The 19772-nt window shown below is 34.5% G+C and overlaps 3 protein-coding genes across 5 annotated transcripts; all 3 read left to right on the top strand.

Annotated features, from left to right (window-relative positions):
* The first annotated feature begins 5196 nt into the window (after positions 1–5196).
* LOC126672121 (G-type lectin S-receptor-like serine/threonine-protein kinase At5g24080) lies at positions 5197–9247 on the top strand. 2 transcript variants are annotated; one of them, XM_050366050.2, is made up of 5 exons: positions 5197–5573; positions 6377–7716; positions 7802–7982; positions 8238–8700; positions 8803–9247. In XM_050366050.2, the coding sequence occupies exons 1-5, from the start codon at positions 5326–5328 to the stop codon at positions 9142–9144; spliced, it is 2574 nt and encodes an 857-aa protein (XP_050222007.1). In that variant the 5' UTR covers positions 5197–5325; the 3' UTR covers positions 9145–9247. The 2 variants fall into 2 exon arrangements, with proteins under 2 accessions (XP_050222007.1, XP_050222008.1); XM_050366051.2 differs by having other exon boundaries at positions 5486–5573; positions 6339–7716.
* A 1908-nt stretch (positions 9248–11155) lies between these two features.
* LOC126672122 (protection of telomeres protein 1a-like) lies at positions 11156–16737 on the top strand. Of its 2 annotated transcripts, XM_050366055.2 has the most exons (10): positions 11156–11430; positions 11501–11637; positions 12741–12930; positions 13880–13944; positions 14109–14197; positions 14537–14815; positions 14931–15007; positions 15188–15246; positions 15759–15911; positions 16314–16737. In XM_050366055.2, exons 1-10 carry the CDS (start codon positions 11310–11312, stop codon positions 16527–16529), a joined length of 1386 nt encoding a protein of 461 aa, XP_050222012.1. In that variant the 5' UTR covers positions 11156–11309; the 3' UTR covers positions 16530–16737. The 2 variants fall into 2 exon arrangements, with proteins under 2 accessions (XP_050222012.1, XP_050222013.1); XM_050366056.2 differs by lacking the exon at positions 11156–11430 and having other exon boundaries at positions 11549–11637; positions 12727–12930.
* Positions 16738–17153: 416 nt separating this feature from the next.
* LOC130014724 (G-type lectin S-receptor-like serine/threonine-protein kinase At5g24080) lies at positions 17154–19754 on the top strand. The gene is made up of 4 exons (XM_056104951.1): positions 17154–17238; positions 17331–17511; positions 17794–18177; positions 18278–19754. Exons 2-4 carry the CDS (start codon positions 17456–17458, stop codon positions 18282–18284), a joined length of 447 nt encoding a protein of 148 aa, XP_055960926.1. The 5' UTR covers positions 17154–17238; positions 17331–17455; the 3' UTR covers positions 18285–19754.
* The last annotated feature ends 18 nt before the right edge of the window (positions 19755–19772 follow it).

Below are 19772 nucleotides of genomic sequence, written 5' to 3'. Positions count from 1 at the left end.
TCCATTTTCATAGTAACATTCAGGAAAAAGAAGATTTGGAAAAGAAAAAAGAAAAAGGCTCTAACAAACCAATATTTCATAGATGTATTAGTAGGTAATTAGTGTGTTTTGGATGCAGGTTCATGCACACTCTATTGTTTTAACAACCTTTTGAATGTTTCTCAAGAACCTATTACCTATATAGTCTATTCATTCTGGACAAAATTGTTCATGTCACTTGGTTTGTTCTAATTTGTCTCATCTTTACACACTTTCATAATTACTATGTTTATATCCTACTATTCTTTATCTAAAACACCACAAGCTTTCAGATTAAGTTATAGAACACTCTATTATAAGATAATACTATCTCCAAGCCGTTCTTAGCTCTGTAGGCAGCTAGTGAAAATTAATAAATGCATATAGGTCCGTCGAATTTTCTGAATTTAGTTTTTGTACGTTATAAAAATTAACTTCTGGGTGCTTCAAAAGATTGGTATTACTGTATCATTAGAAAACAAAAGCATAAATCTTGAGTAAAATAACTAGTCCATCATGATATCGCCACGAGAGCGGAAATAACATGTCCATTATGCAGCATATAGGATAGAGATTGTGGCAAATATGTTAGATAATGCAAACAATTATACGAGTCACGAATTATGCCAAATATAATTACACTAGAAAAATTCCCAGGAAAGATTGGAGGGTCACGAGCGGACCACTTAAATACCAACCTCCTTAGACAGAATTTTAACTATATGTAATTAACCGCATAATACGACTTGCTATATTTTGCATTAACAAGACATCATTAACGTAAACCCTAAGAATCTTTAAAACTAAATAATTTCATAATACTGTAAATAAATATTGATAGAAAACTTACTTGAATTTCCAAGAGAAATTCCGCTTGAAGCCATTATCGAGAAATTGATTTCTCTCCCTTAACCCGTAATTTCTTAATCACACTCTTAGATGGAGTTAGAGATGTGTTTTTGGTGTGTTAGAGAGAGGACCAATTTCCATTCTATTTATAGACATTTTAATTCAATCCGGTACGTCCATCACATAACCAAATCAACGGATGAGATTAATCCACATAATATTAATTTTTCTTAATTTAACTGGACCACAATTATGTGTCAAGATGTGGGTTAATTATATAACACCTATATACATTATGTGTCAAATATACATTGTATATTTGACACCTTGATCATAATGTGTCAATAATACATTATATACTTGACACTTAATCAATGATGTGTCAAGTTATATAATGATGTTTTAATACCTTAATTAATATGTATATTTGTGTTAAATTAAGCACACTAACACTTAATTATTTTCTAACAAAATATACAAAAAAAAATCTTAAACTTTTAGTCGAAAACGAACAGAGGCTTACGTTATGTGCCGGATCTTCTAGCAGAGAGAGTGAGTAACATCAGAAAGTTTACAAACTGCAATAAAAGAAAACAGTATATTTAGTATATACTTAATTATTTTATTCACTACAGCATCAAAACAAGTACTATAGGACACCGGACATAAATTCCATCCTGCATGGGTCAGTGAAGAAAACAGACACATAAGAGATCTGAAAGAGAGGGAAATTCAAGCAGAAAATATCATTCAGTTCTCTTGGTCTACAAATTTCAGGGTTTTACATCCACTAACAGTCCAGTGGCGGTGAGTACGAATCTCCTCAAAACATAAATGCTTGGAGGAGTAATGTCTTTTTGTTCCAAACCATAACTAATTATTGTTTACATACTATCTTCAATAACAAAAAAAGCAGACAAGGGTCCCCTGAGGATGTCGGAGAATGATATGAACAACAACCAAGTTTTCTGGGACAAAAGCCAAAAACAGAAAGTGACTTGAAACCAATCGGTCCCCCCATTTGCATCATCTCTACAACATTAGCCAATGGCCTAAAAGGCATCCATACCTCAAAACAGCAGTTACATGCCAAACACATACTTCTACTGAAAGATTCTGTCATAACCTAGGAAAAGTGGGTCTCTATTTAATACATTAAAGAAACATGTTATTAGTATTACTATGGAATTATGGTGGAGAGAAACAATAGGCCATCTTGCTGACAAGGCAAAGTTGAATCTACATTCTACAGAGAAATCTTTATCCTACCATACTTTACTTTGCTCAATCAAATTCAAAACACAGTGGGATATCAATTTAAAAAAAATCAGTTAGCTTCGGACACAACGGAGTCCATTTCTAATCTGCAGCATCATCTCCATTTAAATAATATAATAAAAGGACAGCATATCGTGATAGATCGCAAGGATATTCAATGTGAACTAAAATGAACAACTTTATTTCTGACAAGGTACATTTGTTAGAAAAACTGGATTCTGTGCCATTTAAACTTATGGGAGTGGTCATTGCTTGCAGTTAAGCAATCATCTTCAATTCCAAAGCTGTCAGATCTACTGCCAATTGTCTAGGTCCTCAAGGAAAAATGGTGGCTCGGCCACCAAATTAAGAGAATTTAGGTTCTGCCTCTAAAAAGTTCATCTGTTGGATGACTGGGTATAAATTGATGCAAAAGTTAGAAAGGAAAGTGTTTGAACTTTGAACATATGTTAAGATACGCCTGCGGAGACCCTTCAGACCAGCAACAGCATTGTACACAGTGGGAAAGGTAAAGTAAGTATACCTGATTCAGAACATCATACATAGTCTACATATCATTTTATGAGATCTACGAATACAAAGGCATCCCAAAGACTGTGCAAATGCATTGGTCCAATATAGGTTCCGAGATCTTGTAAATACATTTTCTATCAGCATCCTGAGAAAATGATAGGTAGCATCATCTGCATATTAAAATGAGCCAAGAGAAACACTACCGAGCTTCACAAAATTGAGCACCATGCACGCACGTATCATGGAAATAAAGGAAGTAGTCCACGGCATGTAATCTCCTCCTGTATAGAGGGACAAACAGAAACTAGAACTGCACAGAGGATCACAGCCGTTGGATTTCGTGCAGCAGTATATTGATGGCTTCACTCTTGAGACATCGACAGGCATTGATTGAAGAATGGGCAAAAGTTCAGGACTATTTGAGAAAATTGGCTGACCAGGCCCTTGGGGAATTATAAGGCGCCCTGAAGCAACATCCAACTGTCACCTCCCTTCAAGGCTAAACTTGAAACAGTCAGGAACAAGAGGATAAAATCTTGCAAGGCAGTGACTGAAGCTGACAATCCCAGCTTGAACTTCAGCTACATCAGTCAAGAATCTACGGAAATCTAAACCTCTGTATGCCAGTGCCATTCTGAATTCAGTTGTGCAAGGAAGGAATCAAATTATCCAAGTTCCTACTAACCAGAACGCGGCCACCCAAACAGAACCTGGAACACCAAAAATATATGCTTACCATTAACCACATACCAACTTAAAATCATCATCAAACATGAAAATAAATCTGAGGATCTTCATGTAGATCAATAATTGATGATAATACTTATTATAAAAATTAAATTTTATTAAATATTAGACAAATTTATACTACAAATAAGTTAAGAGGCTAATTAAATATTAGTATATCTGTCAATCAAGCCCTAAATAACATAAAACTCATGGAAAAAAAATTCAATTTTAAAATTTTAGCTTAGTAATTATGACTTAATTCAGGGGATCTTAACAATTATTCCAAACTATAATTATTAAAGTTAAATACAATTATCCACACATTTCATTAGTTTTGCCAGCCAAAATTTGACTAAAATGTTCATAGTAGACTGTTTTCATCAGAGTTTCAGCATACAATGTAAAGTTAACAAGTTAACAGGATAATAAATAGAGATAAGCAAAGAAAGAAAATTTTTATTTAACCTTTTGAAGAGCCGAATCCAGTATTTTCGTCTCTAAAATTGGTTGACCGCGTGCATCAGTAACGTTACGCGCCGGTAATAAGGTACCGGAACTTGACAGTGTGGCGGAGCCAAATTGGCCAATCTCGAGATTAATCAATGGAAGATTGTTTTCAGTTACGACGTCGATTACTGCCTACCAGAACGCTGATTCACCACTGTGACAGCGACAATAATGGCTCCAACGGTGCCGTTTTATTTTTTGCGCTCATCATTTTCGAAATTTGATTTTCTTTGGATAAATGAGAATTTCAAATTTTATGATGTTAAACGTTGACATTTTATTGATTAAGAAAAACATTGACAAAATTGTCAATAACTTCTTAAATTGTGATAATTTGCATTTTTTTTCTTGTTTATTTAACTTAGAATTGATGTGATATAATGGTCCCTCGCAATCATGCAATAATATATACAAGTACCCATATTTCAACATATGATTTTCTTATGGTTGGTCCATATATATTATTGACGTGACCGAAAAGTACATTTCAATCAAATAAATCTTGAAAAATAGAAAAATTAGAAGTGTTAAAGCTCACTCTTTGTCTATTGACAAATTAATGAAGCTTTTTGTAATGGCAAAAAATCAGCTTCAATGCTGCTTAACAGTATGATCAGTTACTATAATTTAGTTTGCATCAATTTTAAAAATATATCAATTATTCATTTTATCTTTAATTTATATTTTTGATACTATTTATTTTATATTTATCTTAAGTTTCAATATTATAACATTAACATCTACGGCTTCTTATTATGCGGTAATTGGAGTGAAAACGTTATTTTTGTATTAATTCATCTAAGCTACTATACTAGATCTGTAAGTTAAAAATAAAAAAAATAATATGTAATGAAAATATTTGATATCATATTGATACATAAGATATTTGGCACCACGTATAATTTTGCTATAATTGATGAAATCGATTATTTTTGGCTGGTTTGTTTATAAATTTAGTCGATTTAATTTTGATACAAAAATTATATTCAATTATCTGTTTGGCTTAAAATTTGATAAGAAAACGAATAATTTCATAAAACATTAATGTCTAAAAATACAATATCACAAGTCAAAAATATATTACAAATCTCCACTTTCAACTTTAGCATAGAAATCCAAAAGAACTTCATATTCGAAAGTGTGAAAATTGAATATATTTTTCAAGCACACACATACCTCAATTACGTGTCAAAACACGTTGTCCTTTTTGGTTGCTCCCTGTCCATTAAAAGACCATAACATAATCGCCACGTACCATTATCCTTGAGCCGACTATTTCATTTCATTCGAGCTAACAGTAGTAGTATGTTTTTTTCAACTTTTAGCTCACCCACCACTGTCCACGTGTTCAATATTTCTTATTTTTTCGTCTCATAAATAATGCACATGCATTGTTATTTATATGATTTTTCAGTGCAAGTTTTTTAGCTCATGATGATGAGTTCTTCTGTATATTATTTGGTGTTCTTGTTGTTGGTTTTGGGTGCACTTGATGGTTGCATGGCTAGCCCGATTGGGTTGGGTTCGAGATTGTTGGCTAGAGAAGATCGAGCCTGGGTTTCGGATAATGGTACCTTTGCATTTGGGTTCACTCAAGCGGATGCTCGTGATTGGTTTCTGTTGGCTATTTGGTTTGCTGACCTTCCTGGAGATCGCACTGTCGTTTGGTCACCTAATAGGTACGTGTCTAATTTTTAATAGGCCATTGCCATTGCCATGCCACGTCATGTTATAATTATTTCTTATGAGCCTTAAAATAATATAAAAACTAGATCGAAATTAGTTTATAATCCATAAAAGCATATTTAGCAGGGCATGTACTTTTAAAATAAATTATCCGGTAACATGAAAATGATAAACTTTAACTTCTTAAATAAAATAAAATTAACAATTCTCATAGGAGCTAAAGTTTTGTTATCAAATTGAACATATAAAAGTTTGGGGTCACCTACTCATGTTTTTAACGGATAATCAATTTGTAGGCTACCCAAACTGTTATTTCATTTTATTTTAATTATTGAACTTTTATTTCATTTCACTTGGAGGTTTTTCGGCTAAAATTAGTTTGTAACAATTAATTTTTATCTGAAAACTTCTCACACATATGCATGATCTTATTTCATCATAATTGATTTAGAGCAATTTTTTTAGAAAACTTATGTAAAAAACAGTTACCATGTATACGTTTTTAGCCGGAAAACTTTCAGATGAAATGAAATTAAAATTTAATTACTAAAATCTAAAATGAAATGTAGTCATAGTTTGGCTACCATGAGAATCAATTATCCTGATTTTAACCCAGTAATTTCATCCAGAATTGCCTAATAGCATAGCAATTAGTCCAATCAATTTAAGTTAAGCTAGAATTTGGAGGGTAATTGTTTTTCCAATTAAGAATTAAAAAAAAACATTTCCATCTTTAGTTTTTACAAAAGCTTTTGCAGGTAACACTTTCATTTTTCCTCAATGATCATATATATAGAAACTCTCCGGTCACCAAAAACGCAATTTTGGAGCTGGACACCACCGGCAACCTCGTTCTCACCGACGGACACACCACCGCATGGATGTCAAACACCTCCGCTTCCGGTGCCAATTCAGCACTCATGTCAGACTCCGGCAACTTCATCCTCTACTCCGGCACCACCACCAACCGCTCCATACTCTGGCAAAGTTTCTCCCACCCGTCAGATACTCTCCTGCCAAACCAGCCTTTAACAGTCTCTCTCGAACTAACATCACCAAAGTCACCGGTCAACGGTGGCTATTACTCTCTCAAAATGTTACAGCAGCCCACCTCACTAAATCTTGCATTAACGTATAATTTACCAGACTCATACGATGATTCTCCTGAGTCTTACGCAAACTTTTCTTACTGGCCTGGACCTGATATTTCCAACGTTACAGGCGATGTTGTGGCGGTTTTGGACGAAGCAGGAAGCTTCGGAATTGTATACGGCGACTCATCAAACGGAGCTGTTTACGTGTATAAAAATGACGGGGATTACAATGGACTGTCGTCTTCTAAGAATCAATCTACTCGGTTGGCCATTCTTCGGAGGTTAATCCTTGAAACGAATGGAAATTTACGTTTGTATAGATGGGATAATGATGTTAATGGCTCTCGTCAATGGGTGCCGGAATGGGCGGCGGTTTCGAATCCGTGCGATATAGCCGGCGTTTGCGGGAACGGGATATGTAATCTGAACAGAAGTAAGACCAATGCTTCGTGTACATGTCTGCCTGGTACTTCTAAAGTTGGCAATGGCATGGAATGCGGAGAGAATTCGTCGCTCATCGGGAAATGTAATTCGCCGCGCGTAAATCAGACGGCGGAGTTCAGGATTACGGCTGTGCAGCAGACTAATTACTATTACCCTGATTTTTCGGTCATAGCAAATTATAGCGATATTACGACAGTTTCGAAGTGTGGTGATGCTTGTTTGTCAGATTGTGAGTGTAAGGCCTCAGTTTATGGTCTGGATGATGAGAAGCCTTACTGTTGGCTGTTGAGAAGCTTGGATTTCGGTGGATATGAGGATCCGGGGTCCACCTTGTTCGTCAAAGCTCGATTGAATGGCTCGGAAGGCGATAAAGACGGGTCCGGGATCTCAAAAGAGAAGGTTTTGGTTCTTCCTATAGTTCTCAGCATGATGTTTCTTTTTGCCCTGCTTTGCCTGTTGTTGTATTACAATGTGCATAGAAAAAGAAATCTGAAAAGAGCTTTGGAGAGTTCTATGATTCTGTCAGGTGCTCCTATAAATTTTAGCTATCGTGAATTGCAGATTCGCACCTCGAATTTCTCACAAATTCTTGGAACAGGCAAGTTAGTGTTTAACTATACATTATAATGTAGCAGAGAATGTTTGTCTGGGATGAAATTTAATGTGCAATTGTTGTTTTTCAGGAGGATTTGGGAGTGTGTACAAAGGAAGCTTATCTGACGGGACTTTGATTGCTGTAAAGAAACTAGACAAGGTTTTACCTCATGGGGAGAAGGAATTTATAACTGAAGTGAACACCATTGGCTCTATGCATCATATGAACCTCGTTCGTCTCTGCGGATACTGCTCTGAAGGATCGCAACGGTAAACATTTTTATATCTAGGCCATCCTATATTACACAAATACATAAATGCTGAAATAGGAAATGTTAAAATGAGAAACGGCCAAAGAATGTTTTTGTTTACTAGAATAGTCTGTTAATATAAAATTTGGAGTTTTAAAAGCCTTTCTGAAAACGGAAAACAACGCCAACATAAATTCGGCGTATAATATACAGAAGTAAAATCTATCAGATACTCTAGTAAATTGTATTTTTTTTGAAATATGTTAATTTGCAGGCTTCTTGTTTATGAGTATATGAAAAATGGATCCTTGGACAAATGGATATTTCCTTCATATACTAGCCGCGAGGCTCGGGAAAGATTGCTGGATTGGTCAACTCGATTCAGTATTGCTATTGCAACTGCTCAAGGAATAGCATACTTCCACGAGCAATGCAGAGACCGGATTATACACTGCGATATAAAACCAGAAAACATACTAATAGATGACAATTTCTGCCCCAAAGTATCAGATTTCGGACTTGCCAAGCTAATGGGTAGAGAACACTCGCATGTTGTTACAATGGTAAGAGGAACTAGAGGCTATTTAGCTCCAGAATGGGTTAGTAACAGACCTATAACCGTAAAAGCCGACGTTTATAGCTACGGAATGTTACTTCTAGAGATCATTGGCGGGAGAAGAAACCTCGACATGTCTTATGATGTGCAGGACTTCTTTTACCCTGGATGGGCTTTCAAGGTATCAGAATTTACTCAAACTCCTAATCTTAATTTAGTTAAAAAGGCGACTGATAGAGCCAAGAACTCATTGGTTTCAACAATTGTCCGTTATCCTGTGCAGGAGATGATGAATGGGATGCCGATGAAAGCAGCAGACAGAAGGCTCCAAGGGGCAGTCGAAGAAGAAGAGCTTATGAGAGCGCTAAAAGTCGCGTTTTGGTGCATTCAGGATGAGGTGTCTATGAGACCTTCAATGGGAGAAGTAGTGAAAATGTTAGAAGGAGCAATGGATATGACTGCTCCACCAATGCCTCAGACAGTTCTGGAATTGGTTGAAGAAGGTTTAGAAAATGTGTTTAAAGCCATGAAAAGAGAATTCAATCAACTTAGCTCCTTCACCATTACCACCACTCATCCATCAACTCATGCTACTTGTAGTTACTCAACTATGTCACCCAGATAGCCTCGATTAAAGGGCTCTATTCACCCCGTCATCTGTCGATAGAGCCAATAATATTATAACACATCATTACATCATTGAATGAATATGTGAAAATTTTGATTAATTAGATTAAATTACTTGAGATTATTTTAATGATGTGACACAATGTCATTTTAATTTAACAGTTAGGGCAAGTACGTTAAAAGAATTGCAAATTGACAGTTTGAGAAAGATTTATACAATTTAGCCCAGTTTATCATATAAAATTTCTAATTTTGAGTTTTTAAGAATCAAAAGCATAGGAACAATAAAGACTTGTTTTATATAGTCAGAAATTGCAGCGATATTTCCTTGCTTTCTTTTGTGCATCCGTACTAGAAAAATTTACTAATTCTTATGTATTTTATTGTCTGAAATTGCTTAAAAAGATCAAAAAAAACTTTACCGTGTCTTCTAATTTTAACGCAACCTTTTAATTTTGACAATATCGGATATCAACGGTTGAATTTTTGCAACTCAAAACACTAAGTAATTTTTTATTAAAAAATATTGATGTAGACACAAAAACACTACTATTTTAACATCCACATCAACTTTTTTACGAATATTATTTATATTCAACTATCAAAAAATTTACTTCCTCCGTCCCATTTTAAAATTTCCATTTGCTTTTACACACAGGTTAAAAAAATATTTATTATTTTTATCTTTTTGCGTTTTTATATTTTGCCTCCATTAATGATAGTTTTTCCATAAAATTTATTTGAGAGATTTAATGAAGGGTAAAAAAAAGAAATTCAACGTAAAAATACTCTAAGAATAAAAACAAAACTTTAAAAATAGACATTTCAAAATAGAATATGAGATTTTTAAAATGGAACGAAGAGAGTATTATATTGCCAAAACTGAAAGTTTATACTTTATATTAAAATTACAAAACATGTTAAAGTTTATAATTTTTTAAAGACTTAATCACTCAAAAATACCTCACCTTTTCGATTTTTTTGTTTAGGATCTCATCTTCTAAAATCTTCAATTTTAGTGCATTTTTTAATTTTTACTTTCAATTATAGTCATTTGTCCAAATGAAAGTGGGAAAAAGTTCAAATGTGTCGTTTATATTACTTCATATTATTTCAATTTGCATTTTTATCATAACAAATTTTAAAATGAAGTAATATGAGAGGTTTATTAGAATTTTTTTCAATTCAATTTGGACAATTATTAGAAATATTGGTGGGAGTAATTAATTATAAATTGGTGAGAATGTAATAATCCACCCACATGCTTATGAGAGTGTTTAGGTTCAACCATGACCTAATAACTAGAACTAGTTAATAGGTGGTTGAACCTTTACACTTATAAACTCATTTATATTTGTTCTCCTAACCAATGTGGGATTATCTTTAACACTTCCCTTCAAGTGCAACCGGGACTGGACATCCGTTTGTCACTTGAAATTGACTCCCCCTGAAACTGAAACTTTTTGATTTAACAAGTAGCGGCAACACCGGACCGGGCCGCTGGGAATGAACATCCAGACGAACAACCGGTAAATTAAGAATCCGGGCAAGACCCACTGAAATTTTTGATTTAATACGCGGCGGCAATACCGGACCGGGCCGCTGGGACTGGACATCCAGATGGACAACCGGCAAATTAAGAACCCGAGGCAGACCCGCTCCGATACCATATTAGAAATATTGGTGGGAGTAATTAATTATAAATTGGTGAGAATATAATAATCCACCCACATGCTTATGAGAGTGTTTAAGTTCAACCATGACCTAATAATTAGAACTAGTTAATAGGTGGTTGAACCTTTACACTTATAAACTCATTTATATTTGTTCTCCTAACCAATGTGGGATTATCTTTAACAACAATTGGCTACAATCGAAAATGAAAGTTGAAAAATGAGATAAAATTTAAAATTTTAAAAAGTGAAACCATAAACAAAAAAAATCGACAAAATGTATTCTTAATTTTTTTTTTGCCAAATGTATTCTTAATTGATTAGGCCTTTTTTAAACAATATTTTTTTCAATGAAGTAAATTAAATTCAGAAGACAACGCAAAGTGCAGCTAACTGGTTCATAAGTAATTTCTAAATTCAAATCATCTTCGAAGCTATGGAAGATGAGGAGTTGAAAAACATTTTCCGGTAGCACTGAATAGAAAAAGAAATGGAGAATTACATTTACACATACCCTAGAGTAGCAGAGGCCGTTACTTTAATCAATCAAAAGGTCACTCTCTTCGGTTCCGTTATCGAAGTAGGCTTACCCAAGAAAACTCGCGGCACCGGTACTCGTCTTCTTCCTCATTCTTTTGCTACTGTCAATTTTGTACTAATTTGTTTTTTTTTTGTTTTCAGATTGGATTCGTACTGTGAAAATAATCGATGAATCCGATTGCAAAACCGGGTTGTCGGTTAATATATTCGCTTCGACTATGGAGAGCCTTCCTCAGATTTTAGCTCTTGGTGATATTATTCATCTGTCTCGTATTGTGGTAATATTCATTTAACTGTTCATATTTTATGTGATTGCTTGCTGAAAAATAATTTATAATTACCGAAAGCCCTTGTTTAGAGTGAAATCTTGTGCAACAATTGTTTCCAAACACAAACATTGACTACATGTCCCGTTTCTGAAATTTTCAGACATTTACGTTTCTGAAACTGTCAGACATTTGATGTTTCGGGAACATTTCAGACATTTGACATTTCAGAATGTTTCAGACATTTGACGTTTCGGAAACGTTTCAGATATTTGACGTTTTGGAAATGTTTCAGACATTTGATGTTACCGAAACGTTTCAGACATTTGACGTTACCGAAACGTTTCAGACATTTGACGTTTTGGACACTTCGACACGAGACGTCATTTTTTACATAGGAAACCTTAAAATAACACCATTCTCCCGTGTCTAAGTGTCCCGTTTCTCCGTGTCCGTGTCTGTGCTGCCTAGCATGTAATTCAATTGAAATTACTTCTTGCACTTTTAAGCTGTCTAAACACTTTCAATTTTTTTGTTTTTGTTTAGTCTTGAAATACATGAGACTCAATTCTATTATGTTTTATTGAGTAATTTTTGAGGCAACCTCTTAACTTAATATTAAGAACATTTAAAAGAAATAAAATCAGTGTGCGAACATGATTTCACATATATGAGAAAATCAAGCTCTTTCGCACAATTTTGAAACGTGTTTGTCACCTTGTATGATTGAGCATGTGTTTTGCTAACCTAATTTCCGCAGAGACGTTAATATTACAAAAGGTTTTCTCTGTCTACTCTCAAACAAAGTCGGAGGCCGGTATCAAACAAAAAAATGCCATTTGGCTGTTTTATTGCTGTGATAATATACCCCTATCATTTTAGTTCAGTAATGAGTTTTCGGTGCACATCAAATACCAAATATAAATAAAGATATCATAGTTCTTGAATCTCTGTCAATTTGTTTATTTTGCTTGTTTTCTATGTAATTGATGTTACTGTTCTTTTTTTTCCTTTTGCATCATATTTTCTATTGTGATTGTTGTCTCTTGGAATTTGAAATCCTTTTTGGGTTTTGAAAATGAAACCTATGCCAACGGCTAGGATATTTTATGCAGATTAAGAAAGATAATGGGAAAGTAAATGCAGTTTTCTATAAGTCCGGCTCTTTATTTGCTCTGTACAGAGGCAAAAATAATGGGGACTTCCTCCATTATCAATGTTCCCCAGGATATCACGCTAGAGCCCACGACTTCAAGTGTGTTTCAGCCTTACAAAATTGGCTAGCTGACTTTCATCTTGATGATGGTATTATTGATTAGCCTAATTCTATTAGAATCTTGAGCATTTAATAATTTTCATTGGTTATCTGCTATTATATGCTCATGATCTCTATATTTTATTTTGGACAATAATGCTTTAATGAATGAAAAGATGTTGGTGTTTAGCCTAAATTTGTCTCTGTAAAAATTGTTTTCCTAGACAATGCTGTTATTTTTGACGTTCCGCTCCTAGGGGTTAAATAAAAATAAGGTGAAGAGATATGTTTTCTTGGTGTAGTAGCTGTTACTAAACTTTAGATCCTTTTGTTTTCATGAAAATAATTTTGAACTTTTATGTGGTCGATGCCTTCTCTCATGAAAAAAAAAAGTTAACTTGTTTTTTTCATTTAAAAGAAGTTGCCGCCAGTCTTTATTGATGGTTTTGTGGAATTTTAATACTCCCTCCATCTTTTTTAGTTGCCCATCTAGTCAAACTTGTACATATTAAGAGAGTGTCCTTTTTTTCTTAAGTTATAAATATAAAGACTAGTATAACCCTATTAATGAGCTTATTAAACTTTATAAACCCTTCCATCCGCTTTAGCGCTCTATTTTTTTTTGCAAACTTTCAGTTGCTGCTTGTTAGAAAACCGTAGTTACTTATGTTAATTATCAAGCTGTTATTTTGTAAAATCCAGTTTCATTGATTAATTCTTGAACTTGTGTGCTAAAAAAGTTGAGGCCCAAATTCATTATCTGCTATATCTCCATGTTCACTTATTTGAGCTCTTGCACAATTTCCAAAAGCAAGACGTTGCTACTTAGACCACGGGTTGCAAATATTCAATATTTTATAACAGTATTGTTCCACAAAGTGACAAAGGAAGTTTCAGTTCTTTACAAATATTCTTAGTTTCTTGTGTTAACTAACTTTGCTTTACTTTTGTGCTGTTTCTTCTTCCTGTTTAACAGCTGATTTTGCATTTCCTTGACAGATCCACGTAGCTTCATGTCCATGCGAGATATGAAAGAAGGAGAACGAGCTAGTTTAGTTAGCAAGGTGAGCCGACTAGTTTTATCTGTTTCTTTGCTACTTGGGTTTTGGAATTCATCCCACCCCTAGGAAACTTTTTAACTGATATTAAATTTTCTTGACACCCCTCCTTCCATTGTTCTCATCTCTCTAGTATTCACATGTCTTTATCTTACAATGTCTGATCATAGGTGCTTCACATATGTGAGGTTGCTGAAAAAAAATGGATGGTGTTTATATGGGATGGGACTGATTCTCCTCCAATTAATATTGACTCAAAGTGAGTTTCCTTATTTATAATTGCGTACCGGTTGTTTTGACCATTGACATAATAAGCATGGCATTATCATTGAGTGAGTGCTTAGGAACCACTTTATTTTATTGTTTACAGACATAGATGTAGCTAGTCCTTTACATTCTTCTCATGAAACATGGATGACGTTTTTTTAGTCTCTTGTTTTTGTTGGTAAAATCTGTCTATGACACAAATTTATTTTCTCCATGCTTGTTAAATTTGATAAATAAAACAGTATATTGTTGCTGCGCAACAATTTTGGGAAATTTAATGAACTAATTGCATTTTTTTCTTCCTATCCACTTACACTGTCTATTCGACTAGCTTGGAGTATGGTTGGGAAAACCCACCTCCTTTACAACTAGAGCCCCTTCCACTGCCAAGAGATGTATTACGTGCATTTCCAACTGTTGGTTCAGTCTTACGGGTAATGATTGACCACGGAAATGAGAAGGTTGTCCCTTTGATAATTACTGGTAAATGGGTGAAATTTCTCGACATACTTTGTGAAGTGCGGGAAGGATTATGGTATGGTGTGTTGACGCCCTCCACAAGGTTACGTTATGTATCAAATGAGAGTCAAATTACTTTAGCACGCAAGAAGTGAGTATATTCTAATGCAAGTGTCTTACTTACAATTGACTATTTTGCTTTATGTTCATGCTTTATAAAACAAAATCTGATATGCATTTTGTATTACGATATTTATGCAAGTCAGGGCTTACAAAATCCGGCTGTCATCGAAATTGGGGCGCATCCCATATATCTGTTTTCCTCGGCCTTCACCTGTTACAGGTTTCACATTGTTGCCTTCCTGCCAATGATTGTAATTTTAGAATGCTTTTCTGATTAGCTGTCATATAATCCACTTTTCTGTAGATTACAGTTTTATGGTAGAATCTTAGCTTTAGCTATGATTACTTCTTGGTGTAAGAAATTTGATACCTATATAATATATTTACCTTCTTCTTTCAGAGGTTGATGACAAGGATGTGTCTTTCGTCACATTAATGGATGTTCTAACCCATTCGGAGGTATGATGTTTGTATCCAACCTTTTGCTTTTCATTTTTGGGACATTGTGTGCTGTAGCCAAGTCTTTACATGTCTTCAGGATTTTTTTCATTGTGCTCCTTCGTTTATAGACTATTTGAATTTGAGATTGCTGGTGTGCTCATATGTTGTGTCGTCATACAGCATCTCTCTTCTATGGAAAGAATTACACCCTTGCATTATATTGCTTTGTCAAGTATTTGATTGACCATCATGTGCTGCATTGAAATTATTAGCCAGGCATAAATATTATAAGCCCTTATGATAATATACTGGAATTTATGATTTGCTATTTTGGTTTGCCCTTTTTCTGTGATCTGCTATTTTGGTAGCACAAAGAGTAAAGCTAACCTTTTGTTTTGATAAATGCCTGTAATTTTGTCGCGTAAAGCCGTTTAGTATGTTTTCTTACTGCATTTATTTCTGGAAATGATATTATCTGTGCCGCCACAACCTGCCATGACTGATTGTTGCTCGATTTTCCAACTTTTCAGGTAACAGCTAAATTCAATTGTATAGTTCGGGTAGTGGCTGCATTTCCATGGCAAGTACAGACGTATTTCTCTGATGATGGAACATATGGGATCAGACTGACCATCGAGGATCCAACTGGCAGAATCCATGCTTATTTATATGGAGAAGATGGGGTGAGAACATGTTTCTTACATGTATTATTTACTGAATTTGAACTTACATCTCTTTAGTTTCAATAAGATGTCGACAAATTTATATACGTTTATTTAATTCGGAAGGTAGATAGCAAATTCAGTTCTATTTTGGATTTCGTCGGAATCCAGGATGTTCTTTTCTTTTGTTTATTTAGGTAGACACTTGCAATATGAGCAATCTTTAAAATTTTGCTTGGTTTTCATCACGATAACTGGGAGCATATTATGGCAGTTTTATCCCATGCATGCATTAAAATTAAACTCTAGTTTCTCAGAAGCTGAGAGACATTTATCAATGCATGTAACCATGGATTACTACTTGCTGCTATCCGTAAAGTCTGTTTTGACATTGCTGGTTTCGTGTTGATTGCGACTCTCCAGGAGAAGTTTTTCGACGGTCATCCCTCCATGGATGTACTGATAAAGAAGAGAAACAAATTGCTTGGTGTGGCTGTTGATGATGACGGAAAGGAAATTATGGGTGCTCTCAGAAATCCTCCATGGATACAGTGTTTTATAAAATCCTATTATATTGATGTAAATAATAAGTGGGGAAGCAGAAATTTTAGAATTTTTGGCACCAAGCATGTAGGCTAAGTAGGTATTATGTAATTAGGATACTAATCCATACTAATTTGTATATTTAAAGGTTAGTTATTTGTATAATTTCAGGCTAGTAATTTGTATATTTCAAGGCTATAGTAGTAATTTTGTCTACCATTGTGTGAGCAATGGTATATCTTGACCATTTGTAAATAAACTCAAACATTTCCAACGCCTAATCAAATTTGATTTTTCGGATCAACTGCTCTTCTGTTATGGCATATCTGATTCTGCTCTTCCCTTGGGCTCCTCCGCTGTTGTTCAGGTATCTCTTTACCGCCTCTCTATCTTATTATTAGCACAATTTTATATTCCCTCCGTCCCAATAGAGTTGTTCACTTTGGCAAAAAAATTTGTCCCAAAATTCTTGTCCACTTTCAAAAAGTGACAATTTTATAAATCAATCTTCCTATTTTATCCCTATTTAAATTCCACTAATAAAAGTAAATTGAAAGTGGACCCATATTAAACAAGGGTATAATAAGAAAAGTAGAGAAAAATTGGTAAGTTCCATAACAATAATTATGTTTTCTTAAACGGGCAAAGTGGGCAACTCTATTGGGACGGAGCGAGTATTAAATAACTTTTTTGTGTTTTGAAAATGGAGCAGATATCTAATTCTGTCACTCAGGTGCTCCTATAAATTTTAGCTATCGTGAATTGCAGATTTGCACCTTGAATTTCTCACAAATTCTTGAAACAGGCAAGTTAGTATTTTACTACACAATATACATTATAATGAAGCAGAAGAAATTTATTTAAGGTGAAATTTGAAGTGAAATTGTTGTTTTTCAGGAGGATTCCGAAGTGTGTACAAAGGAAGCTTATCTGATGGGACTTTGATTGCTGTAAAGATACTTGACAAGGTTTTACCTCATGGGGAGAAGGAATTTATAACTAAAGTGAACACCATTGGCTTTATGCATCACATGAACCTCGTTCGTCTCTGCGGATACTGCTCTGAAGGATTGCTATGGTAAGCATTTTTTTTATCTAAGCCATCCTATATTACACATGTACTGAAATGCTGAAATAGGATTAAAATGAGAAACGGCGGAATTATTACTAGAATAGTTTATAAATAGAAATATTGGAGTTCTAGAAACGTTTCTGAAAACGAAAAACAACGCCAAAGCATAGAAATCGACATAAAATATAAGTAATCTGTCACTAAATTGTATTCTTTTGACATACGTTACTTTGCAGGCTTCTTGTTTATTTTTTGAATATATGACAAATGAATCTTTCCTTCATATAGTAGCTGGGAGGCTCGGGAAAGATTACTGGATTGGTCAACTCGATTTAGTATAGCCACTGCAACTGCACAAGGAATAGCTTACTTCCACAAGCGATGCAGAAGCCGGATAATACACTGTGATATAAAACCAGAAAATATATTAATAGATTACAATTTCTGCCCCAAAGTATCAGATTTCGGACTTGCCAAGCTAATAGGAAGAGAACACTTGCATGTTGTTACAATGGTAAGAGGATCTAGAGGCTATTTAGCTCCAGAATGGGTTAGTAACTGGCCTATAACCGTAAAAGCCGACGGAATATTCTGGAGATCATCGGCAGGAGAAGAAACCTCGGCATGTCTTATGATGTGCAAGACTTCTTTTACCCAGGATGGGCTTTCAAGGTATCACATTTTACTCCAACTCCTAATCTTTATTCAGTTAGAAAGGCGACTATGAGCCAAAAACTCAATGGTTTCAACAATTGTTCGTTATTTTATTCAGGAGATGACGAAGAAGAAGAGCTTACGAGAGCACTAAAAGTTGCATTTTGGAGCATTCAGGATGAGGTGTCTATGAGACCTTCAATGGGAGTAGTGAAGATTTTAGAAGGATCAATGGATATGAATGCTCCACCAATGCCTCGGACTGTCCTGGAATTGGTTGAAGAAGGTTTAGATATTGTGTTTAAAGAAGCCATGAAAAGAGAATATATAATCTCATTTTAATTAACAGTCAGACGAGTATGTTAAAAGGATTGCAAATTTTGAGAAAGATTTGTACAATTTCGTCTTGTTTATAACACGGTTAAGTGCAAATTAAATTACGAATTTTAGCGCGATTTATAATCACAATACGAACTTTAAAACTTGATTGATAAATTCAGTCACAAATTTTCATATTTTGGTAAATCAGATTATTGGGCTATTCTGCGGTGAAAAATACTAAGTGGACATCATAATATACACTGTTCCGATAATCGCATCAACGTTTTTCAACAAAAAATAGATTGATGTTCTGATTTGCCAAAAACTGAATGATTTTACAGAATTTTAAAATTCGTATGATTCATTTACGATTGATCCTTTATAATATAAAACTATGAGTGTTCAAGAATCAAAAGCATAGCAACAAGAAAGACTTGTTTTATATAATCAGAAATTGCAGCGATATTTCCTTGCTTTCTTTTATTCATCAGTACCACAAAAAATTACTAATCGTCAGGTATTTTCATTTCTTCAATAAACTAAACAGCATAGTTCTTAAAATTCATCTCGGAAGCTATGGAAGGCGACGATAGAAACGTTTTCCGTCTCCTGAAAAAGAAGAAAGACGACGAACAAGAGAATCAGAACCGCTACCATGAAACCAAAGCTCATAATCTAACCGTTGCGTATATAATCTGTCAGGCTCTGATTTTCAGTTCTGTTGCACATCAGTCATCTCAGCAATGTCAGAACTGGTGGATTCCTTTCAGTATCTCCGCTCTTTGTTCGCTAATCTATTTCATGCCGTTTTTGGATGCGGTTAGTAATCTTTATCGTCGTACTCAGCCCGAACCGGACTTGAATTATGTGGAGCGGCATGAGATGGTGGTGAAACCTGATGGATTTCAGCTGATAAAGATTAAAATTTATATTGCTGTTACAGTGTCAGCTCTGATTGGTTTTGCTGTTGTCGTTTTGATTGCTTGCCGATTGATTTTATGCTCCTGAAATGGCGATTCGAGGAGTTGGAGCTTGGTTACTGTTTTCAGAGAGCTGCATCTGATTAACCAGAATATATATATGCTCACGGTTTTCTAGTTCAGTTGTATTATGTTTACCTGATTGATGGTGCGGGTACCGGCTCGGGCGCCCGGCTTGATCGGATTTTAATTTTTTAATTTTTATTAGCTACAATTAGAATCTAAATCCATGTAAATTTTCTATTTATGTGCAAGTTTATATCAGAATCTAAATCCATGTTAATTTTATTTTTATATGCAAATTTGAATTTT

The sequence above is a fragment of the Mercurialis annua genome, linkage group LG3 (assembly GCF_937616625.2).
Source record: "Mercurialis annua linkage group LG3, ddMerAnnu1.2, whole genome shotgun sequence".
Taxonomy (NCBI): Eukaryota; Viridiplantae; Streptophyta; class Magnoliopsida; order Malpighiales; family Euphorbiaceae; genus Mercurialis; species Mercurialis annua.
This window is presented reverse-complemented; position numbering and strand designations above follow the sequence as displayed.